The sequence below is a fragment of the Mus pahari genome, chromosome 5 (genome assembly GCF_900095145.1).
Source record: "Mus pahari chromosome 5, PAHARI_EIJ_v1.1, whole genome shotgun sequence".
In the NCBI taxonomy this organism is placed as follows: Eukaryota; Metazoa; Chordata; class Mammalia; order Rodentia; family Muridae; genus Mus; species Mus pahari.
In genome coordinates, this window is record NC_034594.1 from 6804405 (window position 1) to 6826455 (window position 22051).

The 22051-nt window shown below is 35.1% G+C and overlaps 1 protein-coding gene across 1 annotated transcript in view; it reads right to left on the reverse strand.

Annotated features, from left to right (window-relative positions):
- The window catches only part of Adgrb3 (adhesion G protein-coupled receptor B3), a 719524-nt gene that overhangs the window by 331821 nt on the left and 365652 nt on the right, over positions 1-22051 (reverse strand). The window contains exons 13-14 of the mRNA XM_021197371.2: positions 8247-8396; positions 7239-7314 (exon numbers count right to left, since the gene is read on the reverse strand). Coding sequence (XP_021053030.1) covers positions 7239-7314; positions 8247-8396 — 226 coding nt within the window. The remainder of the gene's footprint in view (positions 1-7238; positions 7315-8246; positions 8397-22051) is intronic.

Below are 22051 nucleotides of genomic sequence, written 5' to 3' on the forward strand. Positions count from 1 at the left end.
AACCAAAAGAAAGGGGTCTTAGCTATGGTAATGCCAGATCAAGTAGCTATATGGTTGAAGAGTATCATAAGAGTAAGGAGAACACCAAATAAAGACAAAAGACTCAGTTCATCAGTAAGATATGGCAATCATAAATGCACGTGCTCCTCCGAGCAGAAGACACAAATACACAAGCAAATATTGAAAGAACTGTAGGGCGAAGTAGATAGTAATCAAACCTCTCACACCCCATTTGAATAACGGCCAGAAAAAGATGAAAAAGGAACAAGCTTATATGAGTAGCACATAGACCAACTGTTCCTAACAGACATAGACAGAACACTCAAGGCTACTTCAGAAGAGCACAGATTTTCTAAATGTTCATTGAGAATTCTGCATAATAAAGTACCCATGAGGGACTATTACTGGTCATAATAAAGTGGAAAAAGGATTTAAATCATACCAACAGCTAAAAGTGTAAAACAAGACATTTCTTAAGTATGTAAAAAGTTAATGCATATTCAGACAACTAGCAAGTTAAGGATTAATCACAAGAGATACTACAAAATTATTTAAGGCAAATAAAAATAATAGGGAACTTTCGGGATAGCATTTGAAAGGTAAATAAAGAAAATAATAAATAAATAAATAAATAAATTTTTTGAAAAATAGAGAAAGGAATAAGATACTTTAAATTTAAAAAAAAGAAAACTGTAAAATATATACATATAATAAATCCTCTAAAATAAAACATTTAACACACTAGAAAAAAATAATATACAAACCAAACTTATGAGATTCATTGAGAACAGTATGAAGAGTTAAGTTTAAAATTGTAAACATAAGACAAGAAAAATCTCAAATAAAAAATCCACAACATTACAACTCAAGGAAATAAAAATTAAAATAAATGTTAGAATAGGATTGGATATATATTAGTATGTAATGTTTTATATATATTATATACACATATATAGGAAAAATATAACTGAAAAGATAAAAATCAACAAAACTAATAGATATATTCTATAATATCAGTACAACTTGCAAGCACTTAACTGTATACATTTTTGAAAAGGAATGGTCTCTAAGTGGAAAAAGCATAAATCAAGGAGGAATTATTTCATCTGGCCACAAAAAAATGATGTCCATAATTTCTATGAGAAGTTAATTCAATGCCAATAAATAATATATCCTGAACCAAATAGGTCAATATTTAGATATGTGTATTCTTCAAAGACTAAATTATAGAGAAATCAAAATCTGCAAAGACTTATGGTTGTATGTATGTACACTATAACATATATGTATCACATATATGTATATATACATATTATATTGCATATATATTACATACATAGTATATTACATATATGCATACATATATATGTCTCACATATATTTTATAGATATATTATATATAAATATGAAGCTAGTAAGGATATTTGATTAGAAATAGTAATTTGTAAGCCATATCAACTACAAAATCTGAAGACCACATGGGTGCACTGTAGAAACTTAGAACATTAAAAAAGCAAAACAACAGAAACAAATAAAAACCTAAGACCAATTCGTAAACTATTTCATAACATTGAAGGAGACAGAGAGAGTGGTGCATCAGTGTTTCAACAAAGAAACTCTGGAGACCAGTAAGACCACAGCTGGAGATGGTTAATATTTATGAGTTAAAAATTCCAATGAATTTTTACCCTCAAAATTCTAATGTATTAAAAATATTTGGAGGGGACAGTAACATAGACAACACATGCAAAGGGTAGCCCAGAATGATACAAAAAAGTACATCAAGTGCTGATTGACAGTTATTGAAATTCCTGTAGTCAGTTTTCATTTTTAGAATTATTATTCATGTAGGTTCAAAGATGACAACTTTACGAATTGGTTTAAATAAGGTCTCCAATTTAGATGAGCCAAACCACAATACAAGATTTGACATAGTCTGGTAACCAAAGGACTTCATCAGGATGCTATAAATATATTTATTTATAAGATTAAAATCAGGGTTGAAGAGATAGCTCCGCAGTTAAGATCATTGGATGCTCTAGCAGAAGACCAAGGTTCAATAGAAGCACCCACAAGGTGACTCACAACCATCTGTAGCTGTAGTCCCAGGGTATCCAAAGCTTCCTTCTGCCTTCCACAAGTACCATGCACACACATGTTACACAGCCATGCATGCAGGCAAAACATGCATGCATACACAATAGAAAAAGATAAGTGATTCTTGAAGTATAAACTAAGCTAAAGTTAAATGACAGGTGGCTTAATTAATAGTTACAAATTGGAAATTCAAATTTGGAGGCTGCAGTCTTGGTGGAGTGGGTAATAGACTTGATTTCAAGTTTGGTTTTCTAACATAGGAATTTAGAATCTCAAAAATGATAAAGTTTGAGGATGTAAGTTCCATTTTAAATGGCTTGGCTAAATGAAACCTAGACTTTTATGCATAAGGTAATACTGCATTATTTTATACCATTAGTCATGTCAATTTGGTACCAAGAATAATCTTAATATGAAATGTCTCCATGATGGAACAGAACAAAGGAAGCTTAAGAATCTCATAGAATGAAAACATTCCTTTGCGCACCAAGATGAGAAGGGTGGTTTTATAGTTTAGTATTTGAGACTATGCAACATTCATTCCCAAGGAAGTTAATTGTTCAGGATTTTTTCTAAATGCCTGGGGGTAAAAGTTTTTACCTTGTGTTCCTTCCACTAATATTTAGATAATTTCTTTTCCCATTTATGTTTAATTCCTTCTCTCAAAGATAATTACCTGTGAATTGGGAAAACACTGTAGCTGGTTATTTTTCCTGTGTTTTTAATTACTGGCATTTTATTTATTTCATGTAGTGATTTTAAATGTATGACTTTATTACTTTTAAAATATGTGTGCATGTGTTTGTCTGCACATGGGTTTGTGCAGGTGAGCTCAGTGGCTTTAGAGACCAAGAGAAGGCAACAGAATCTCAGATCTTGACAATTGTGACCCACCAGACTTCAGTGCTGAGAATCAAGGACTCCAGCTAAGCTGTTTCTCCATCCCTTTCCTAACACTTTAATACCACAATGGAATTTAATAAAATAATATCAATAAACTTTAATAAAATGGAATTTAATAAAATTTCAGTTAGACTCCTTTTGCCCTCTCACACATTTATATCAACATTAAAAAGCATTAAACACATAATTTCATTTCCCTATACCTTACCACTCTTTGTATACTCAGAAGTAAGGTATATTCCTTACAAAACCTGGAACTCAATCAATGAAATGATTGTTTACAACTGTCTGTAGAATCTGTGGCTTGGTGTACGCTTGGATATACTCTTCATTTTTCTTAGACAAAATTTTCTTAAGATAATTCTTTAGAGGTGGAATTGCTACATCAAGGAAAATACAGTTCTCAGTTTCTTGACATTGCCAAATTGGTCTCTAAAAATATAACACCATGACCTGAACTTTCCACAACAGTTCCTGAGATAGCCAGGCTAAGGGCTTAGGGATTGCTGGATACGCCATAGCCTCTATGCACAGCTGTCAGCTTCCTCAATTGACCCTATGGGCTAGGCTAGCTGACTTAACTTTCCAGGCTCTCTCCTGGTCAGAAAAAAAGGCAAACATGAAAAACCCAAGCCTTGGTTGTACCAGGCCAGACTGTCAAAGCCAGGGCTATCCAAGACTGCCCATGTGTAGTGTTTGTCTTCTCGAACACACAAGAAGGAGACATATGTTTTTGCTTTTTTTTCTCTTTGATTCAGAGCCCAGAGTGGTTTCTAGATCTCAATAATCCTACCCTTGGATCTTGAATGGTAGAATTACAGTAGCCCACCACTACACCTAGTTGGGTCGTCTAACTTTTAGGTGTAAGAAATTGTTTTAAGCCAGGCGTGGTTGTGCACGCCTTTAATCGCAGCACTCAGGAGGCAAAGGCAGGTGGATTTCTGAGTTCGAGGCCAGCCTGGTCTACAGAGTGAGTTCCAGGACAGCCAGGGCTATACAGAGAAACCCTGTCTCGAAAAACCAAAAATAAATAAATAAATAAATAATAATAAAATAAATAAATAAAAATTAAAAATGGATGAAAGTGGGGTTCAAAGAACTGCATCTGTGTAATTTAGACATGGGTAGAGCATATTTCGTTTACTTGAAGGAACAATTCAAATTATCTTAAATTTATCTTTTAATTGTGAAAATAAGGTATTCATTGTGTATATGTGCTTGTGTGTGTGTGTGTGTGTGTGTGTGAGTATCTCTGTGAATGTATCTCTGTGTGTGTGTGTGTGTGTGTGTGTGTGTGTGTGCATACATGCAATAGCATTCATGCAGAAGTCAGGCATCCGTCTTCTGATTCCATCATGGTAGTCTTGGGGTTCAAACTCAAGTCATCAAGATGGCTGATAGGCTGAGCTATCTCACTGGGTGTGAAAGGGCAAAGACAGTCAAGAAGCAAAATAAAAATCAAAGATTGAAGAATGGTGGAATACATAGCGGGCAAGAAGATAAAAACTACCTAAGGAGTAGTAACTACTTAGTGTTTCAACTTTATGCAGATTTAAAAAGAAACATGCAAATTTAACCTATGATCTTATGTGAGGAAAACTTCCTTAATGATTTTTTTTTGAAACAGTATATCTTGTCATCTTTCATAGTTCCTGGTTCTTTTTGAAAATAATTATGCCAAAATACAAAATTCTGAGACCTTATCAGATTATTTAACATTTCTAGAAGAATTTTTCAAAAGTGGAAAAACAGCACAATGGGTACTTGGGGGATATGGGATACATTTCAGATATTAAATAACCAAAAACAGTCAAATAAGAATCACAAACAAATGAACAAAAACCCTAAACATGAACATTCTTCCATTCAAAGAGCACTGTAGCAGGCATCTTATCCTGAGCTTTCTACTAACTTTTCTTCTGGAAAATGAATGACACGGAAGTATCTCCTATAGTCACTTATTGAACAACTACACATAATGCATACCATCTAAACAATTTAATTTGACCTAATTATACATATTTATGAGCAATGGGAGATGCTTCAATACAGATTCTATGTACAATGTTTCAACAGAATAATTGGCATATTGATCACTTTAAAAACCAAGTCTTTATTGAGAGGACATTCCAATTTCTCTCTTCCAGTTATTTTTAAATCTGCAATGTTTATCATTGTCTATAGTCAATCAAGTTGCGGTAATACACCATAACTGTTTCTCTATCTGCCTGGGACTCCGTATTTGTCACATACTTCTCATTCTTTCCAAAGGTTACTAACATCTTTGCTTTCTAGAAAACATAGTTACCTGCTACAGTGTTTGAAGTTGAAAAGAACCTTCAAGATCAATTCCCTTATTTTACAGTAACTTGCCCAGGGTCTATGTGAATTCATTTGTATCACAAGGAGTTATGAGGGAGCCTGCCTTCCAGATGATTCTCTGTTCTGTTCCTTTAAGAGTTTATCATGGCCCTATTACTCTCTGTTTATCCATTTTTCTTTTCTACTTTCCTTCCTTCTTCCCTTCCTTATTTCCTTCTTGCAAAAATGTCATATTCCTAGACAAATTTCCAGTTTTCTAGATCCTGGATTTCCCAAACTTGGAACAATGAGTCTCCCACAGCAAATGTGAGAATATTTAATTATATTATACAGACCACGATCAACCACGCCACTCTACTGAACTTTCTAGGGAAAACAAACAAACAAAAAACAAACAAAAACCAAACAAACCAAAAAACCAACCATGCAAAGCACTCTACGGTTTTAGGTTGAATATTTGTTTTGTATTCTAGGTAGACCACAGCATCAAAGAAAACAAAAATCACCCATGAAGAGGTTCTACTTAAAGTTGAGCTGAAGGCAGTTGAAGTAAATTACTGAGTGACTAGAGAAGTTCTGGGAGCTTTTAAGATGTTCAAGAAAAATTAAAGCAAATTACCTGGTAGCATCTAGACAAGAATTCTTTAATGATAAATGTGACAAAATGAACTCCCTTTGAAAATAAGAATCTCATTTTTCCTGGGCACTTTTTAACCTCGAGAAACCTCTCTTTCTTTTGTCCTTTGCAGGCACAAATATGTTTTATCTGTAGCGACATCTATGAAGCCAGTGGAAAGGCTTAGAATAAACATACTAGTTTCAAAATATTTTCCCAGCAGAACCACATCCCAACCCTAATCAATTCAAATTATTGACCAAGACTCAGTTCCATCCAGGGAAGGGCTTCTTCGGTTGGGAGACACCACGCATCAACATTGACTTATCAGTCACATTAATAATGAGCACAGGGAATGTCTGCAAAGCATCATGGCTAGTGTCTCCTATCTTGTTAGGAGGCCGTTTTCTGCTGGGTTAAACTCTGCTTGTTTTTATTTATTGGACCATTTGTTATGCCTCTGATAAAACTGTACCAATCGTTCACATGCTCCCCTCCTTAATAACGTAATATTTATTTATGAGGCTTTGCTGGAAGAGCTCAGAGCAAGGATGGATGTGTTAACCAAAATAAAACTTGGCCTTAGTCCTCTAGAATGAGGTGCTGTCAGGAAGTAAGTCATTCTGAGTAATAAGATCACTATGCAAATAGATGCAAATGATATTCCCCGTGCACTTCAATAAAGCGGGTGAGACAATAGAACACAGGGATGAATGTTGGTGGAATTATTAACTGAAGTCTTATTTTTGTAATATTTGAGAGGGAAGAAATAGGTGGATTTCTCCCCCAAATAGTCTTTAATTGAAGAGTATTTTTTTTCTTAATGTGTCTGTAATTGAAACTTTATTTTGAAGCAAACTGAGATCTTATGCAAATGAAATACTGAACCATGGTTTCCCAGCACCATGATATTTTAATTTCCTATAATGCCAGTGAGAAGTATTATCAAATACAATGAAATGGAAAAGACAGATGAATTTTACAATGACCCATTCTATTAGAGGGTAGGGTTTTTGTTGCTGTTTGTTTGTTTGTTTGTTTGTTTTTCTTTCTAATCCTCAGGCAAGTCATGATTAGTAACAAATGAATAGTAGAGCTTTAGTTAGACACCAAAATTGTCTTTGGTGATTGCTTTGAAATACATAATATGCTAATAACCTATTCATTAAATTGCTTTATTCTATTTTATTTAAAAAGCCCTTTATATTACCAAAGCTAGTTTGACTATTTTATAGAATGAACTATAATTACATTTAAAGGAATTTAAAAGATTACAACAGCTTATTTCTTTGTAGCTTACCTCAAAGTAGGCAAAATTAGGTCTAAGTTTTTGTATAGGACCGCTCCAAGAACAAAAACAGATGATTCATCTAATTCTAGGAAGAATAAAGGGAAAAGCTATTAGTAAAACCACATTAAAAAAAATACAACCATACAAAACGTTAATCCATTAATCACCAGTTTATTTCAGTACTTGCCCACAGAAAGCCAGGTAGCAGAAATTTAGTTGTTCTTAATTATACCTAGGGTAAGTTAGCCATGCCACCTTGCTCAGGTAGTTTTAGAGAACAGTGTTTGTGATGGTGTTCCATGAGAATCAAGCCTTTCCCTGACTGGGCTGAGATTAGAAACCTCCTCAGGTCCATTTAAAGGATTTACATTCCCAATGAAATCCCAATGAATTCCCAATGGGGGAAAAGAACCATGTATCTTCGGTAGCATTAAGTTAAAGCTCACCAAAGTGAGAACTAAGAACACAGCGCCTCTTTTGAAACTACTACTAGAATGGATTTAACATCAGTAGAATTTACTTTAGTTTTTTGTTTTTGTTTTTGTTTTTGTTTTTGTTTTTGTTTTTTCTTACTTGTGATACACCAAAATAAAATCTGGAAACAAAAGTTCATCTTAAGGTGAAATAAACAAATAACAACAACAACAAAAGAAGATGAGAAAAACAAGAAACACGACTTTGAATTGAAACTTCAGTCACACTTCAACATCTGAAGTTAAAGGGTAAAGCCATTCACTTAATTAAGGATGAATATGTTAAAGGAGAACTATGAGCATACCAAGCTCAGGTCAATTGTGTATGGTTCTATATTCACCCACTTTAATAAATCCTTTCCTTAAGTAAATCTGTTCATTTAAAGAACAAGGACAAGTTGTCTACATTTACAAAATTAGATTACAAACATATTTGGAAATTATTTCTATATTATGTAATATATGAAGAATTCTACTTTATGCTTCACTAAGTGACCCTGTCAGAAATGCTTGGTTCACAGCTCCTGCTATTTCTCATTATTACCTTTTGAAGACATGGGAGTGAAAATGCTTTTAGGAATCACAACACGATCTTCTGAGTTCCTTGCCCAATCTACCATTCCTTTCCGGCCTTTCATTGGGAAGTTGATGTCGGTTAGAACAGAGGCCGCAGGAAGCTTCTGAATGCTAGCCACTATTTGAAAAAGGAAGAATCCTGTCAGAGAAGCTTGCTTTAAATGTCAGCAAAATCAAATGCATCAAATAAAAGCTACAGATTCTCAAAATTCAGTTTTAAGGTAAACTTACATTTAGTAGAGCATTAAAACATACATGTTTGTTAGATAAAATTGTTCTTTAAGCCTGGGAAATCTTTCATTCACCACGAGGTATTCTTTGGCTTTGACAAGGATTTTTATAATGATGGTTACTGGTTATGTGAGTGTCCTGAAGGCACCAACAGAAATAGCCACACTGCTTGGTCATGCCCCCTCTCCACTGCAACTGTTAGAAGCTCATACTGCACTTTATGGTAGGCTGAAATACCTAAACTTTTCTTTTGTCTTCACAATATGTTTACTTTACATAATTATCAGAACAACTCTGTTATGATTTTTAGATGGGTCCCAGGAAGACATGGACAATAAAAGAAACATATTTTTGAAAGAATTGCCAGAATCTAAGTAACACACCACAATATCACAACCACGAAGGCAACTTTGTACCAAGAAATATTGGATACATCAGTAACAATGTAACCTTAAGACTTTTGCCCTAAAATTGCAAAAAATATAATAAAAATAAATAGCTTATATATATTCATATTGGGAATTATGTTTTCAATATTAGAAATACGTATTTAAAACAATTTTAATTTATTTACTTTTATTTTAAGTGTATGAGTGTTTTGCCTGCATGTATATCCGTGCACCATGTGTAAGCAGTGCCTGTGGAGGCCCAGAGAGGGTACTGCATCATAACCATCTCTACGGTTGTTCATAACTGATCCAATGCCCTGTAGAAGAGCAGCAGCAGGCAGTAGAGGCTGCTGAGCTATCTCCAGCCCCCTAGAAATACACACTTTATTCTATACTGAAACAAACATAAATGATATGTTTTTGGAGGTATATGAAATAATAGTCTGTAAATTTTTATTATATGTTCCCATATTTATAAAAATGTAAGTGTTAAGGTGATAAATATTTAAGCACTTGTAAATTATATATATTTTAAAATTAAGAAAAACAATTTGTAAAATTTTCGTAGGCTGTGCATATACTATAGTAATGCTTCAAGTGGAAAAATAAGGAGAAACGTAAAAAAATACCACAATACAAAGGCCAAAGTCAAGCCCATTAGGCTTTTTGTAAGTGGATTTTCCTTTAAAGGAACTTGTAATTTAAAACAAGAGAGGATGAAATTAAGATTTTTAACAATATTAGTTGTATAAATATATTACTGAACCCCTGGCTTGGTTTCAAATTAAATTGGTTAAGTATTATGGCAGTGCACCAGTGAAATTATACTTTATGAAAGCTCTTTGTGGCTATTATACACATCCATTATCAGCACAGGATGGAATTTCATTTGGCCCGCAATTTGTTATATTAAAGCGTAAAAAGGATCCACTAACTAAGTGTTGAAGGAAATAAAGGTACTGGATAAGACATAAATTTGTTATGGATATAAATGTCATTTTTTTGAATAACTGCTGTAATTATTTTCGTTTCTTTTAAAAATTTTTTTAAAGCCAGTATGCTTTTTTCTTTCCATAAATAACCCCATTGAAATGTGCTCAAGGACACAAAACTGGCTGTGTCTATAAAATCAGTCAACATGCTGGTAAACAGACATCCTTAATTCTTGAGTTACAATGTGCAAAATTACATTTAATGTCTTTGACCCAAACTTCAATTGCCTTGAAATTTAGAGACAATATATTCCACTAATCTGTTGTGAAAGGTGACTGGAAGAAAAGAATGTTATCTTTCCCATAATATTTTCTTCTAAAGAAATTAAACATGAAGTAAATGTCTGGGCCCTCAAGTCTAATCATGTGCTTATTTCTATAAACATTGACTGGAAACCAAAAATAAACACAAAATAAGTTTTAATGGAAGATATTTGTATCTACCAGAGGTCATATTACCCTAGGTAAATGTTAGTTTAATAGCATATTCATGAATATGCAATTTCATTTTGTGATACTAGCATTCATTTTGCCCCACCAAACTCAAGTCTTTCATTAGAGGTATGTTATTGGTTAAACTGTGAATATATAGAATAAGTTGTTAGTGCTTAAACTCTGACTAGACAGAATAGATTCTACTTGTTAATACATTATAGAACAAAGGAATATAAAAAGAAGTCAAAGCCACTAATTGGTACCCAAGTCTAAATTCCATTGTCTTCGGCATAAAGAGTACAGAAAACAAATTCCTTATACTTAGGACTCTTTTCTTATACTTAGGAATCCAGTTTATATGTGTGTGTGTGTGTGTGTGTGTGTGTGTGTGTGTGTGTGTGTAAGTTATTCATTTTTGTTTAAATGGTATTCCATCTTTTAATGTATATACACAACCAAACTGAACTGATTGTTATGAGCAATAAATCACAAGGCTTAACTAGTTCTCACAGCAATGTTTTTCTTAAAATACAATGAGATATTCAATGAAGCTATTATACAAGATGACACTTCAATAGAGTGATGGGGTTTAATTTTTACCCCCTGAATTACCAATGTCTTTGATATTAATGTGTTCTGAATTCCAATGTATTTTAAATACAGATTTACTCTAAACTACTGAGGTGTATGTTTAAGGGAGACATATTGGCTCCTCAGGAGCCTTCAATGGTTATTGAGAAACATACTATGGCATAGAAAAAATAATTCAGAAGTGTATTTTTTCCTTTTTTTTTAGGTTCTTGTGGATGACATCCGGATCAATCCAGTTCCCAACTCCTTCCCTTCTTCATTGAGTTAACTGTTCAAATCTCGTATATAAATTGGGAACTAGTTAGTCTTTAAGGAAATGGGACAAGCTTCTAGGCAGATGAGATCCAACAACTGAATTCTTTAAACTACAAGTTAGTAAATATGTGAATTTTACTGATAAAGAGAAAATCAAAGCATGTATGAATGGTTATGCTGCCTCTTTGGAGTAAGTGATTAATTAAATGCAGTCTGAGAAGCACACAGAAGGTGGAGAAGCTTTCCTCAAAAATAGCTTTTTACAGATTACGGTTCTTACATGAAAGATGACAGCATAGTGTGTTTCTGGATAAATAGGAACCTCTTCAAAGATCTAAGAAGTTCCCTGAATCGAGTGTACTGTGTTTTCATTGTAAACCAAGATTTGATTTCTAATGCAGTAAAACAAGTGACTCATCATGCCTGATATTTGCCAAGCTCTAAAATGATCAAGGTCCAATATATATGCTTTTTTCTCATTTATAACTTTTTTTTATAGGATTGCATTTATTCTTTCCAGATTTTATATATGCTTACAACACATCCACCTCTACTCTCTCTTTCCAAGTCTTCCTCCCCCCCCAAAAAAAAACCTTGTATCCACTTTTTCGTTATCCTTCTTTCTAAGAATTTTGTTTAGCAGAAACTTGAGGGAATTTTTGTAGTAGAGAAGTCTAAAGCATAAAGTCTGAGCTTGCTTCTTTCTTTCTTTCTTTCTTTCTTTCTTTCTTTCTTTCTTTCTTTCTTTCTTTCTTTCTTTCTCATTTCATAATCCTTTCACTTAATCAAAGCAAGACTTACTCCTCAGAGAGATCATAAGGTTTTTATCCTATATCACTGTGGAAGTTAAGGAGAATGAAGACAGTGTTATTCATCATTGTAGTGAGTTTGTTCCATATACAAACTGGATACAGGAAATTTGATATATCATCTGAATTAAAGATAGAAATGCAAGGCACGAGGAAAGAAAAACCTGAGAGCAAAGGCATATGGACGAAGGTACCAAAGACGAGCAAAGGAGCCAAACTGAGGCTAGCAAAGAAGTTGTCATGTACAAGCCTGTTTTGTTTAGCCTTGGACCCCATTTTTGCCCTGGACTCAGGTCCTGGGTGTTTCTCTGTGTACAGTTGTGTTATTAGGAGAATCCCCTATCCATCTCAAAACTCTCGGTTTGAAGATGATTTTCCTTGTCTGGGGAGGTACTTGTTTTCATAGCATCTAAAAGGCCCTGGGTCTAATGACTCATAACACATAAGCTGGATGTGATGGCACTTCGCTATAAAGCTAGCATTAGGTAGGTGGTAGCTCTGGGATCAGAGATTCAAAATCATCCTGAAATACAACATATCAAGTCAGAGACTCGCCTGGGCAGCATGAGCCCTGTCTCAAGAAAACCAATACAAAGCACAAGATTAACAACAATGAAACCAAAAAACCAAAAGCTATAATAAATATAAAGAGAAATACCTCATGCATTCAACAAGCTATGTGGCCAAGTAAATGATTGCCTTTTCTGTGCCTTAATATCTTCTTCTGTAACATGTGCCCAACACTATAATTTCCTTGCTGGGCTATGAGAAAATGACCCAGGTAACGATCAATAGTAGTCTAGCAAGAACTACACCCAGAGCACAGGTGCTTCTATGGTAGTATTGGCTATTACTCTTGGAGCAAATTTTCATGTAATTTTTCAAGAAAGCTACTGCATGGTGGGTTGTGAATTATAATAAAGCATTTAACATTTACTGCAACATTATCTTTGGTTTTCTTTGAGTGACCCCGGGCAAAAGTTTATGTCTTGAGTGCTTTATATTAGAGTGCATTCATTTACCCAGAGGCAGGAACCACACTGCAAATAAGCAGAACTGAAACTGTAGTATTGAAATGTAGCATCCAGAGAGGCGAGTGCAAGTCCTGTATACTCTGTCTTCTTTACTTTACCCTGAACTTTTCTTTCTCCATTTTCTTTTTCTTTCATTCTTTCTCCCTTTGCTTCTCCTTTCTGGTTGATTCTAGCAGAAAGAATGAACTTAAGTTTTCTTTTCCTTTCTTTCTTTCTTTCTTTCTTTCTTTCTTTCTTTCTTTCTTTCTTTCTTTCTTTCTTTCTTTTCTTTTCTTTTCTTTTCTTTTTTGATTTTTTGGGGGGAATATAGATGATCATTCAGGTTAAAAACATACTGCTTCAATAAAGAGAATAAAAACATCATGGACAATAAACTCAGAGCGGCTAAGGCCACATGCAGCAAAGAGACCTTCAGAAGTAGTATGTTCAAGCATCATCCCAAGTGCTCAGTGCAATGAGTCACATTCTGGACCACTCAGTGAAAACAATCAGAAGAAACACCCAGGAAAGGAAGCCTTACAGCCACAAAAAAATGTGTATGGGTATACAGAAGGTGTTTAAAGGCTGCCTTAAAAACAGCCTTTTCTATTGTGGGTTTTTGTGTCAATGTTTCAGACATATTTGAAGTTCGCATCATTTTTCATGTTCCTTCAAAAAAAAAAAACTGCTTAGCATCAGTATTAGAAAAATTTCCAGTTATCAAAATGGATTTACCTGTGGTAAATATCACTCAAGATTTTTTAGGTGGTCATCTGCATAGCTTCTCTAGGAAGAGATTGGGGCTAGAGAATAGGACATCATATTTTGGTAGGGTAGGGTATACCTGTTGGTTTCCTTAGTGTAGTCTTAGAAAGTAGACACACTGAGTGGCACTTCTGAAAATTTCAGAGGACTTGGCAGCGAAAAATTGGTAGTTTAGATTTATATAGTAATGCCGAATCCTCAGTCAACACTGAGAATGTCTAAGAAGGAAGGAAAGGTAGCTCATTTCTGGCCTTATTGGATAATTGTTAGGAGCCCGACACTTGATATTCACTATTTGATTCCTTCAACAAGTATTTTGTCGAACATCTCTTCTGTGCCAGACACCGTTTTTAACATGACACTTATCACAAAACCTTAGAAGTGATGTCTCATGTACCACACAAATCATCTCGGGAGGCATTATTATTGTGGTTATCTTCATTGCTATCATCAGGGTCTTTGTTTTACAATGAGGAATCAGGTTACGCTTGAGCTACTTCTCTAAGGTTGTAAGTCGTCCCATGAGGATTCAAATCCCAGTTTGTCTGCTCAGATTTGTGCAGCCTGGTGCAGCTTGATTTTATCTAGCAAATGAACATCAAGTGTAGTGTCTGCTTCGTTGTCCTGTCTTTCACTGAGAACAAAAGACAGATTCAGGTTTTTGGTCTGAGGCAATAAAATGCTCATATGCCCGTCAAATCAAAACTAGATGTCATTGAAGAACAATGTTTTTAAAAATACCATATGTAATTTCCTTTGCATGCGCTCTGTTTATGTTCTAACATCTCCATGAAAAAGAAAATCCTTTCTTAAAATTCTGCCACAGTAGTCTGTAGGAAACATTCAGAAACAAGGTCAGAAGCTCTGAGGAGTTAAAGCTCAGCAGTACCAAGCCCCTCGGATACTGACTCACACATCACCTTAAGAGCAGAAACCATGATGAGTACCTACCTTGATAGGAGTGAAGACATCATTTCTGACTTAAACATTAATTTGTGAGTACATGCATCCAATAAGTCTCCTTTAAACTACAGAATATTCCAAGAACTTCCCTACAACTGAAATCTGGGGACTAAAAAGGAAACAGGAAGTATTTGTCCTTAAAATGCTGAAATCGACCACCTAGGGAAAATGATAGTTTATAGCATTCTAGATTGTAAATCCTGTCACTATAAAGTAAATGGCAGATGAGGTGGACAATGGGAAGTAGATCCAAAAAAAAAACAAAAAAAACAAAAAACAAAAAACAAAAACCACTCAACATGAATGTCTGAGGTGGATTTCACAGATAGTTCCTAGTTGAGTTGGAGAAGGAGGAAGAAGAGGAGGAGATGGAGGAACAAGAGAAGGAAGAGGAGGAGGAGGCAGGATCCACTGCCTATGTTGGTCCAGGGAATAGTAAAGGCCAATGATGTTCCAAAGGCATCAGAACAGTACACAGAGAGAAACAAAACAGAAAGAAGGAAAGGACAATCTGAATAGTGAAATGGTAAGACACGAGAACACTTATTTATGTTATGTTAGTACTAATAGTGATACCATATTCAGTGGGCAGAGTATTTAGTTAGGATACAAGGCTGAATATGACCTTCTAAGTTACAAAGCCTGGTCTAAAAATTGATTATATTTAGAATTTAGAAATATAAATTGGATGTCTTCAAGTTAGAACTAAAAGTTAACATATAGATATGAATACATTTTCCAGCATGGAGAATGTTGGAAATCCAACAGCATGGGGAACTCATTCATTCAGCAAATACTAATTGAGCTCCAATTCTATGCAAAGCACAGTTATACATCTGGGGATGTGCCTATGACAAACAGTGAATTTACTGACCTTGTAACACTGGCATGCAATATGAAGAGAAACCATATGAGCATGGTGAGAAATTATTTGCAATCTGAAGTTACTTTTTTCCTACAGAAAATTTTAATTGTTGCCTATGGTCATACCATCTAGAATGTCCCTGATTTTACCCTGTCTCTGACGCTAAGGAAGACAGAGCCTCATCAGCACATGGATAGGAGGAAGTTTTTGTAGGTTTCAAAAGCTCCCAAATTCTTCCAACTATAGAGGGGACCTTAAGAACCAGGGCTACTAAGACATTTGTAAATTCTGCAGATGATAGGGCTGTTTGATACATATAAAAACAAACAATAAAATCTGGCAGACAAACATTTAGATGTCATCAACTTAAGGGAGAAAATACTGTCTTCTAAAAATAATTCAAGGGAGCTGCAATTTGGCTCATGACATAAATGCACAGGAAACCGGAGTCTCTCCTTCAGATACCAATTGCCATCGAAATCCTTATGGGTGTTTACTGTCATTACATGCCAGAAGGCAATTGTGCCATATGCCCAACCTACATCACACATCACATTGTGTTGATTATTACACTATCTGCCTAGAAGTACAACATCATTTTCCTCATTGTAAAATGTGTATCAAGCATAATAATTAGATATTTAAAAAAATATACAGGGTAGCAAATTTCAGTAGCACTTTTAAAATATTCTAGGGGAAGAGTCTATGGTCAGACTGACTGGAATAATGTCACCATAGTGACACATCCAGTCAGTAGGAAAACCCATAATTGTCCCTCTGTGTGCTTTACAAAATAAAGGTGCTACTACTTTCCAGCTATCAAATGTATTTAACATAGAATCATGGCAGTAACCACTCAGGGAAGTTTTTATTTTATTTTACTTTATTTTGAGAGTAGCATCAGAGGACGTTGGTGATGGGGTGACCTGTGTTATTCTCTGACTGTGATTAGCCATGTGTCAAGTCTGAACGCCAGCACAAGTTATCTTACTACTATTTTTTTTTTTTTTATTGGACATGGTCTTGTTATGTCGCTCAGGATGGCATTGAATGCCCTATCATCTTGACTGGAAGACTGAGTTCTGAGACTACAGGAGTGTCCTTTCATACCTGGCCAGCATTTTTGGAAAGCCACAGAAAAGCTTCTCTGCCCCCTCCCCACCTGCTAGGACAGAAGACTGTGGGTTTCTAATCTGAGTCTGTTTTTCGGTTTGCAAATTTAGATCAAAGCCTCATACTGAGCGAAGGGTATTTTGGTAAAGAGGGGGAAGTCAGCACAAGTTTCTTGGTGTCCGCCAAATAAAGCAAGACAGCGTTTCTAAAGCAGGAGACTCATGCAAGCAGAAAAGAAGGAAATAAATTGTTATGAGGGACTCATTGCTTTTGTTCTTTACATGGTTATTATTACAGAATCAGACCACTATTGTCATAGAGATGAGCAATTATTTCCATAGAAACAGCTGAAACAGGATTAGCTTTCATAGTGGCACATACGGTAGCATCTTTTCAGTTAAAGAACAAAATTACCAGGAAGGATACAATATGACACTTTAAATAATTCTAAGTCCTTACACTATCAGATAAACCAGTAGATACCAGCACAGTTTAAAATTTTAAGTCTTGCTTCCAGAAGGCTTTAGACTTTAATTTTCCATTTATACTCACAAGTGTGAATCTGCCAGAATTTAAAGGAATTAATCGTAAACAAAAGGAAAGAACTCACCACGGAAAAGCCTATGATTCTGATAACTTTTAGATCGAAGTTCTCCATGGAAACAAAAAGCCTTCCCGTGTCCCAGATGTCCCTTCTGCTCCCTCCCCTGTCAGAAAAAGCTTCCCTGGCTGCAGGCACTGGGAGATCTCAAATAAAGATCAAAGCTACTCCCTCTTGCAAAGTCCCTCTTCATAGCTCTCAAATGCTAAACGTTCCTCAGTAGCTTCAGTGTGGAGACTACAGACAATCAAATTGAAGACTTTTATGGCTAGGTGTATTTGTCAATGTATAAGAAAATCAATAACTCTCCTATGGTCAATCAGAAAATTTAATATTGCAGTTATTATTTTCTATTAAAAGATAACTACCCAGAACATTTAAACATGAACGTCACCATCTCTGTTACATTAATTCACTCTACAGGCTGCAGTCTTTCCCCTCATAGGCCTGCAGGCCTTGGCTAGACAGGAAAGTTTCTATTTTATTTCCCATTGTTTTTCTCTAAGGTCTTGGGAAGTTTATGCATTCTCTATTGCTAATATTGTATACTGGGCTTATGTGTCCTGGGTTTTAGAGATCAAGATGAACAAAATATTCAATGGCAAACATACAAAACCCTAATGGGAGGCTCCAAGGCATCACAATGACTACTCTAACAATTTTATTGAGAAGTATAGATTTTCGAATCTGGTTAATTTTAGTGTGATGATTGCTTTTACTGTCAAGGTTTTTGAAAATAATGTTTATAAAATAGAACAATTAAAGAATAAATAAATACAAAATAAAGACTATGTGGTAGAGACAGAAAATTGTTCCTATAGCAACCCATTCTCTGTGGGATGGTAAGTGTAGGAGTCAAAACTGACTGAGGAACAAGTCCATAACAATTCCTTGGCTAGGAGCTGAAGGGGGCTGCAACCCTGTAGGTGCAACAACAATATGAACTAACCAGTACCCCCTGAGCTCGTGTCTCTAGCTGCATATGTAGCAGAAGATGGCCTAATCGTCCATCATTGGAAAGAGAGGCCCCTTGGTCTTGCAAAGTTTATATGACCTAGCATAGGGGAAGGCCAGGGCCAAGTAGTGGGAGTGGGTGTGTAGGGGAGCAGGGGCGGGGGTGGGGGGCATAGGGAACTTTCGGGATAGCATTTGAAATGAAAATAAAGAAAATACTAATAATTAAAAAAAAAAGAAAAAAAAACAATTCCTTGGCTAAGACATGTTAGATAACATGTATAAGAAGGAAAATTCATATTCGTATTAATGGTATGAATAATTGGGCAGAAAAGAACAGTTTAAAAATTTTAACGAAATAAGTATTTATGAAGACTGTTGCTGCAAAAGAAAACAAATGGTCAGGAATAATTTAACGTGATGAGCAAAACCAGAACATATGCATAAGTTACCTGAGGGTCATAGTTTAAAAGGATAATTTGACGTAAATTTTTAATAGAACAGAAGTGGATTCGAGGGTGATTGACTGGACAAAAGAAAGAAACAAATCTTTAACTGTTAGTTACTGAGATGCAAAGGAAAACGTCATTTATTCTGAAGGCAAATTACTGACAGGACAAACTATGCGAGTGCCTTCCACACACCTACAACAGGGCAGTCAAGAAAAACAGCACCATGAACACCTAGACACCATTAATTTGGGAACTTCTCTAGAGTATGACCTGAACTTTTGTTAGGAGAGCATAAGAAATGAGGATGCAATGAATAGAAATGTTTTCTATCCATTGTACTCCAATGAGACTTCTGGAAATCGATATTTGGACTACTAGTCTTTATCTGATGCTTTGTAATTACCGTTAAAATGCGTACTCAAAAGATGCGAACCTGAGGTACCTCAAAGAAGACATTCCAAAAGTTTATATAATTTCTTGGAGGCAAGCCAATAAGGAAAAAGGAGTCAAAATTTATTTAATAGTAATTTAGGAATGACTAAATAAGGTAGTCACAGCAGAGCAGTTCAGTTTAGAAGCTGGAATATCAGGATAATGTAGAAAAGCTTAGGAGAGTTAGTTATATAAAACAAGGCAGAATGCTTAGTCAAGTGCTTTAAAGACTTTCAGTGACCAAAATATTATTGAATAAGAAGTGGATGAATAATTTTGTTAACATAAGTACATAAAACAGATTATATAAGCATAGATATTTATGTAACTAATTTTCACCCTAATTTACTTATAAGAGATTAAAACTCTACTGATATTGCAACTAGATAACTTGATTAATGTTTTCCATATTAAGGTCTAGATTTCTAACTGTGATAATTTCCCTATGAGAGATAATATTTGAAGCTGGAGTGATAAGATACTTTCAAACATGTATTTTAATTACACATCAAAGTTTCACATGCTCATTTTTAAATATTTTTAAATAGAAAATGTTCTTACAAAATACAAAGTATAGGAAAGTTGGCCAGCTCCTAGTGGGCATGGTTGATTTTTAAGAGTTCTGTTATTGAGAATCTATGACACAAATATAAAAAAGAAACACCAACATTTCAGATAAAATATAGCTTATTTAAATTAAAAATTCATTGGGAAACCATGCTTATTTCATTGTTTAACTGACAGCTTAATCTGAGCCAAAGTTATAAAGTTATTTTAATGACATTCACTCTGGCTCTTGTCTCAGAATTCAGAAGATGTGATGGAAGTAGGATGGTGTTGGCTTCCATGATAAAATTGATCAGTCTCCCTGAGAACAGAAATGAAATTAGTCTAGACTATTATCTAGGTTAGATTAGACTGTCTAGGTTAGGACTCCTATGTAATGTGGAAACACAGATTCCATCTGTCTATAGGTTGTGGTCTGTGTTGCCTGTCTGCTGTGTGTGTCTGATCTGTCTATGCTGATGTCTGGCTGTTGTGTCTGTCCCTAAACAAGAGCTTTGCTCTGTATTTATTGAGCATTGAAGAAAACACAGTATAAGAAAGGAACAAAGAATTATTCACAGAACATTATAGTAGCATTTTACAATGAAAGAAGTGACTTTTCTGACCACTGATCCAGAAAGACACTCAACACTTCACATGTAGATTCCTATATTTAAGAGATATTTATGATTTTGAGGTTGCTTTCATATGTCAGCTTTCAGTAAATGATTAACACAATGTACACACACACATGCACACACACATATAAACACATATGTACATACATACACACATGCATACACATATTCACACGCACACGCTTACAAACAAATGCACATATATGCATGTGCATACACACACACACACACACACACACACACACACACACTTGAATAATTACCTTAGAGATTTTTGATGTAAACTGTACTAGAGCAGCTACAAAGAAATGCCCTTGAACCTTTATTTTGTGTTTATTATTTATCTTTAGAGAATCTTGAAAATCATGAAATCTTCCTGCATCAGCATCCACAGTAGCTGAACAGCATCACCATGCCAAACTAAGAACATCCTTTTTTGTTCATAGCCTATCAAAACTGTTCGTAAAACCTGCCAGACCAACTGTCAAGATAACTTCTTACCATTTCCAGTCATCTATCCCAACCCCTGTATCTTCTCACTGTTCCCAGCTGCGTCCTCTCACATCCTGTATAGCCTGATCATTTCCCATTTTGTAGTCCTAATAAATCCACTAAAACACGGGTCCAATTACACCCTTTTCTGCTCAAGTCTGCACTCATTTTTGCTATTTTTAAATCTAGTCAAATGTGTTCCCAATCTCCCTTCGTGTTCCCTCTTTGACAGCTTTGCTTTCATGGTCATGCATGGTCACTTCAACATTCTTAGAGTTCTCCCATTACTCCAGTGTACAATGCACTTGGGCGCACCATAGCTTTTAAGTACTACTTGTGTTCCATTCAAAACGTTCTTCCTACACACGCCACTGCGGCTCAGACTCTCCCTGAGCCTTTATGCCATTTTGAATGTCACTGATCAGAGGCCTTTCCTGACCTTTCAGCATTAAATGGGACCCCTGTCTTCACTCTGTATTCCAAAATCCGGTAGATTGCTTTATTTCTCTTCCTAGCAATTATAACCATTGGGCATATTGGATGGTATTTGTTTGACATGTGTCTCATTAATACAAAACATAAAATTCACAATTCCACAAAAGTGAGAGCTTTGTCACATCCACTCACTGACAAAGCCTGAGAACCAAGAACAGAACATGGCATGTAGCTAATGAGATACTGAGATAGTATAAAGTGAATTAAATATGTGAATTAATAATCTACTGTTCTGGCCCTAGGAAATGCTTTAAACTGGGGTTCTTTGCTAGGTGCACTCGAGCCCATCCTATAATCCCTTGGTTGTTTGTATTGCTTATAATCCTAGAAAATTTGAAAAGAAAACGTGCATTAACCACCCCATAATTTCTACCCTAGACATTTGGAATAAGTGGAGAATCCAACATTCTGGAATAATTACTATCAAATAAAAATGAAATAATCAAAGAATTCTGTGTTGATATAATTCAATGTCTTGGTTTCAAAAGACTTTTGAAGTATTTCCTCAACAGCAGCTGTATGAAAGTACTATAGAAAGAAACTAATAATTTAATTTTTTTTTTCTGACTTAAGGAAAGGAAATTCACTCACTTATTGCATGTGTCTGGCTAGGAGGTAACAGAGTTCCTTACACGTTTACCTGCCACCACTGTCTAGCTAACTGAACTGACGTCAGTAATACAAAATATGCAAATTTTCTCTATTTTGGGGCCTTCGCATCAACATGTATCTTGTTTTTAAG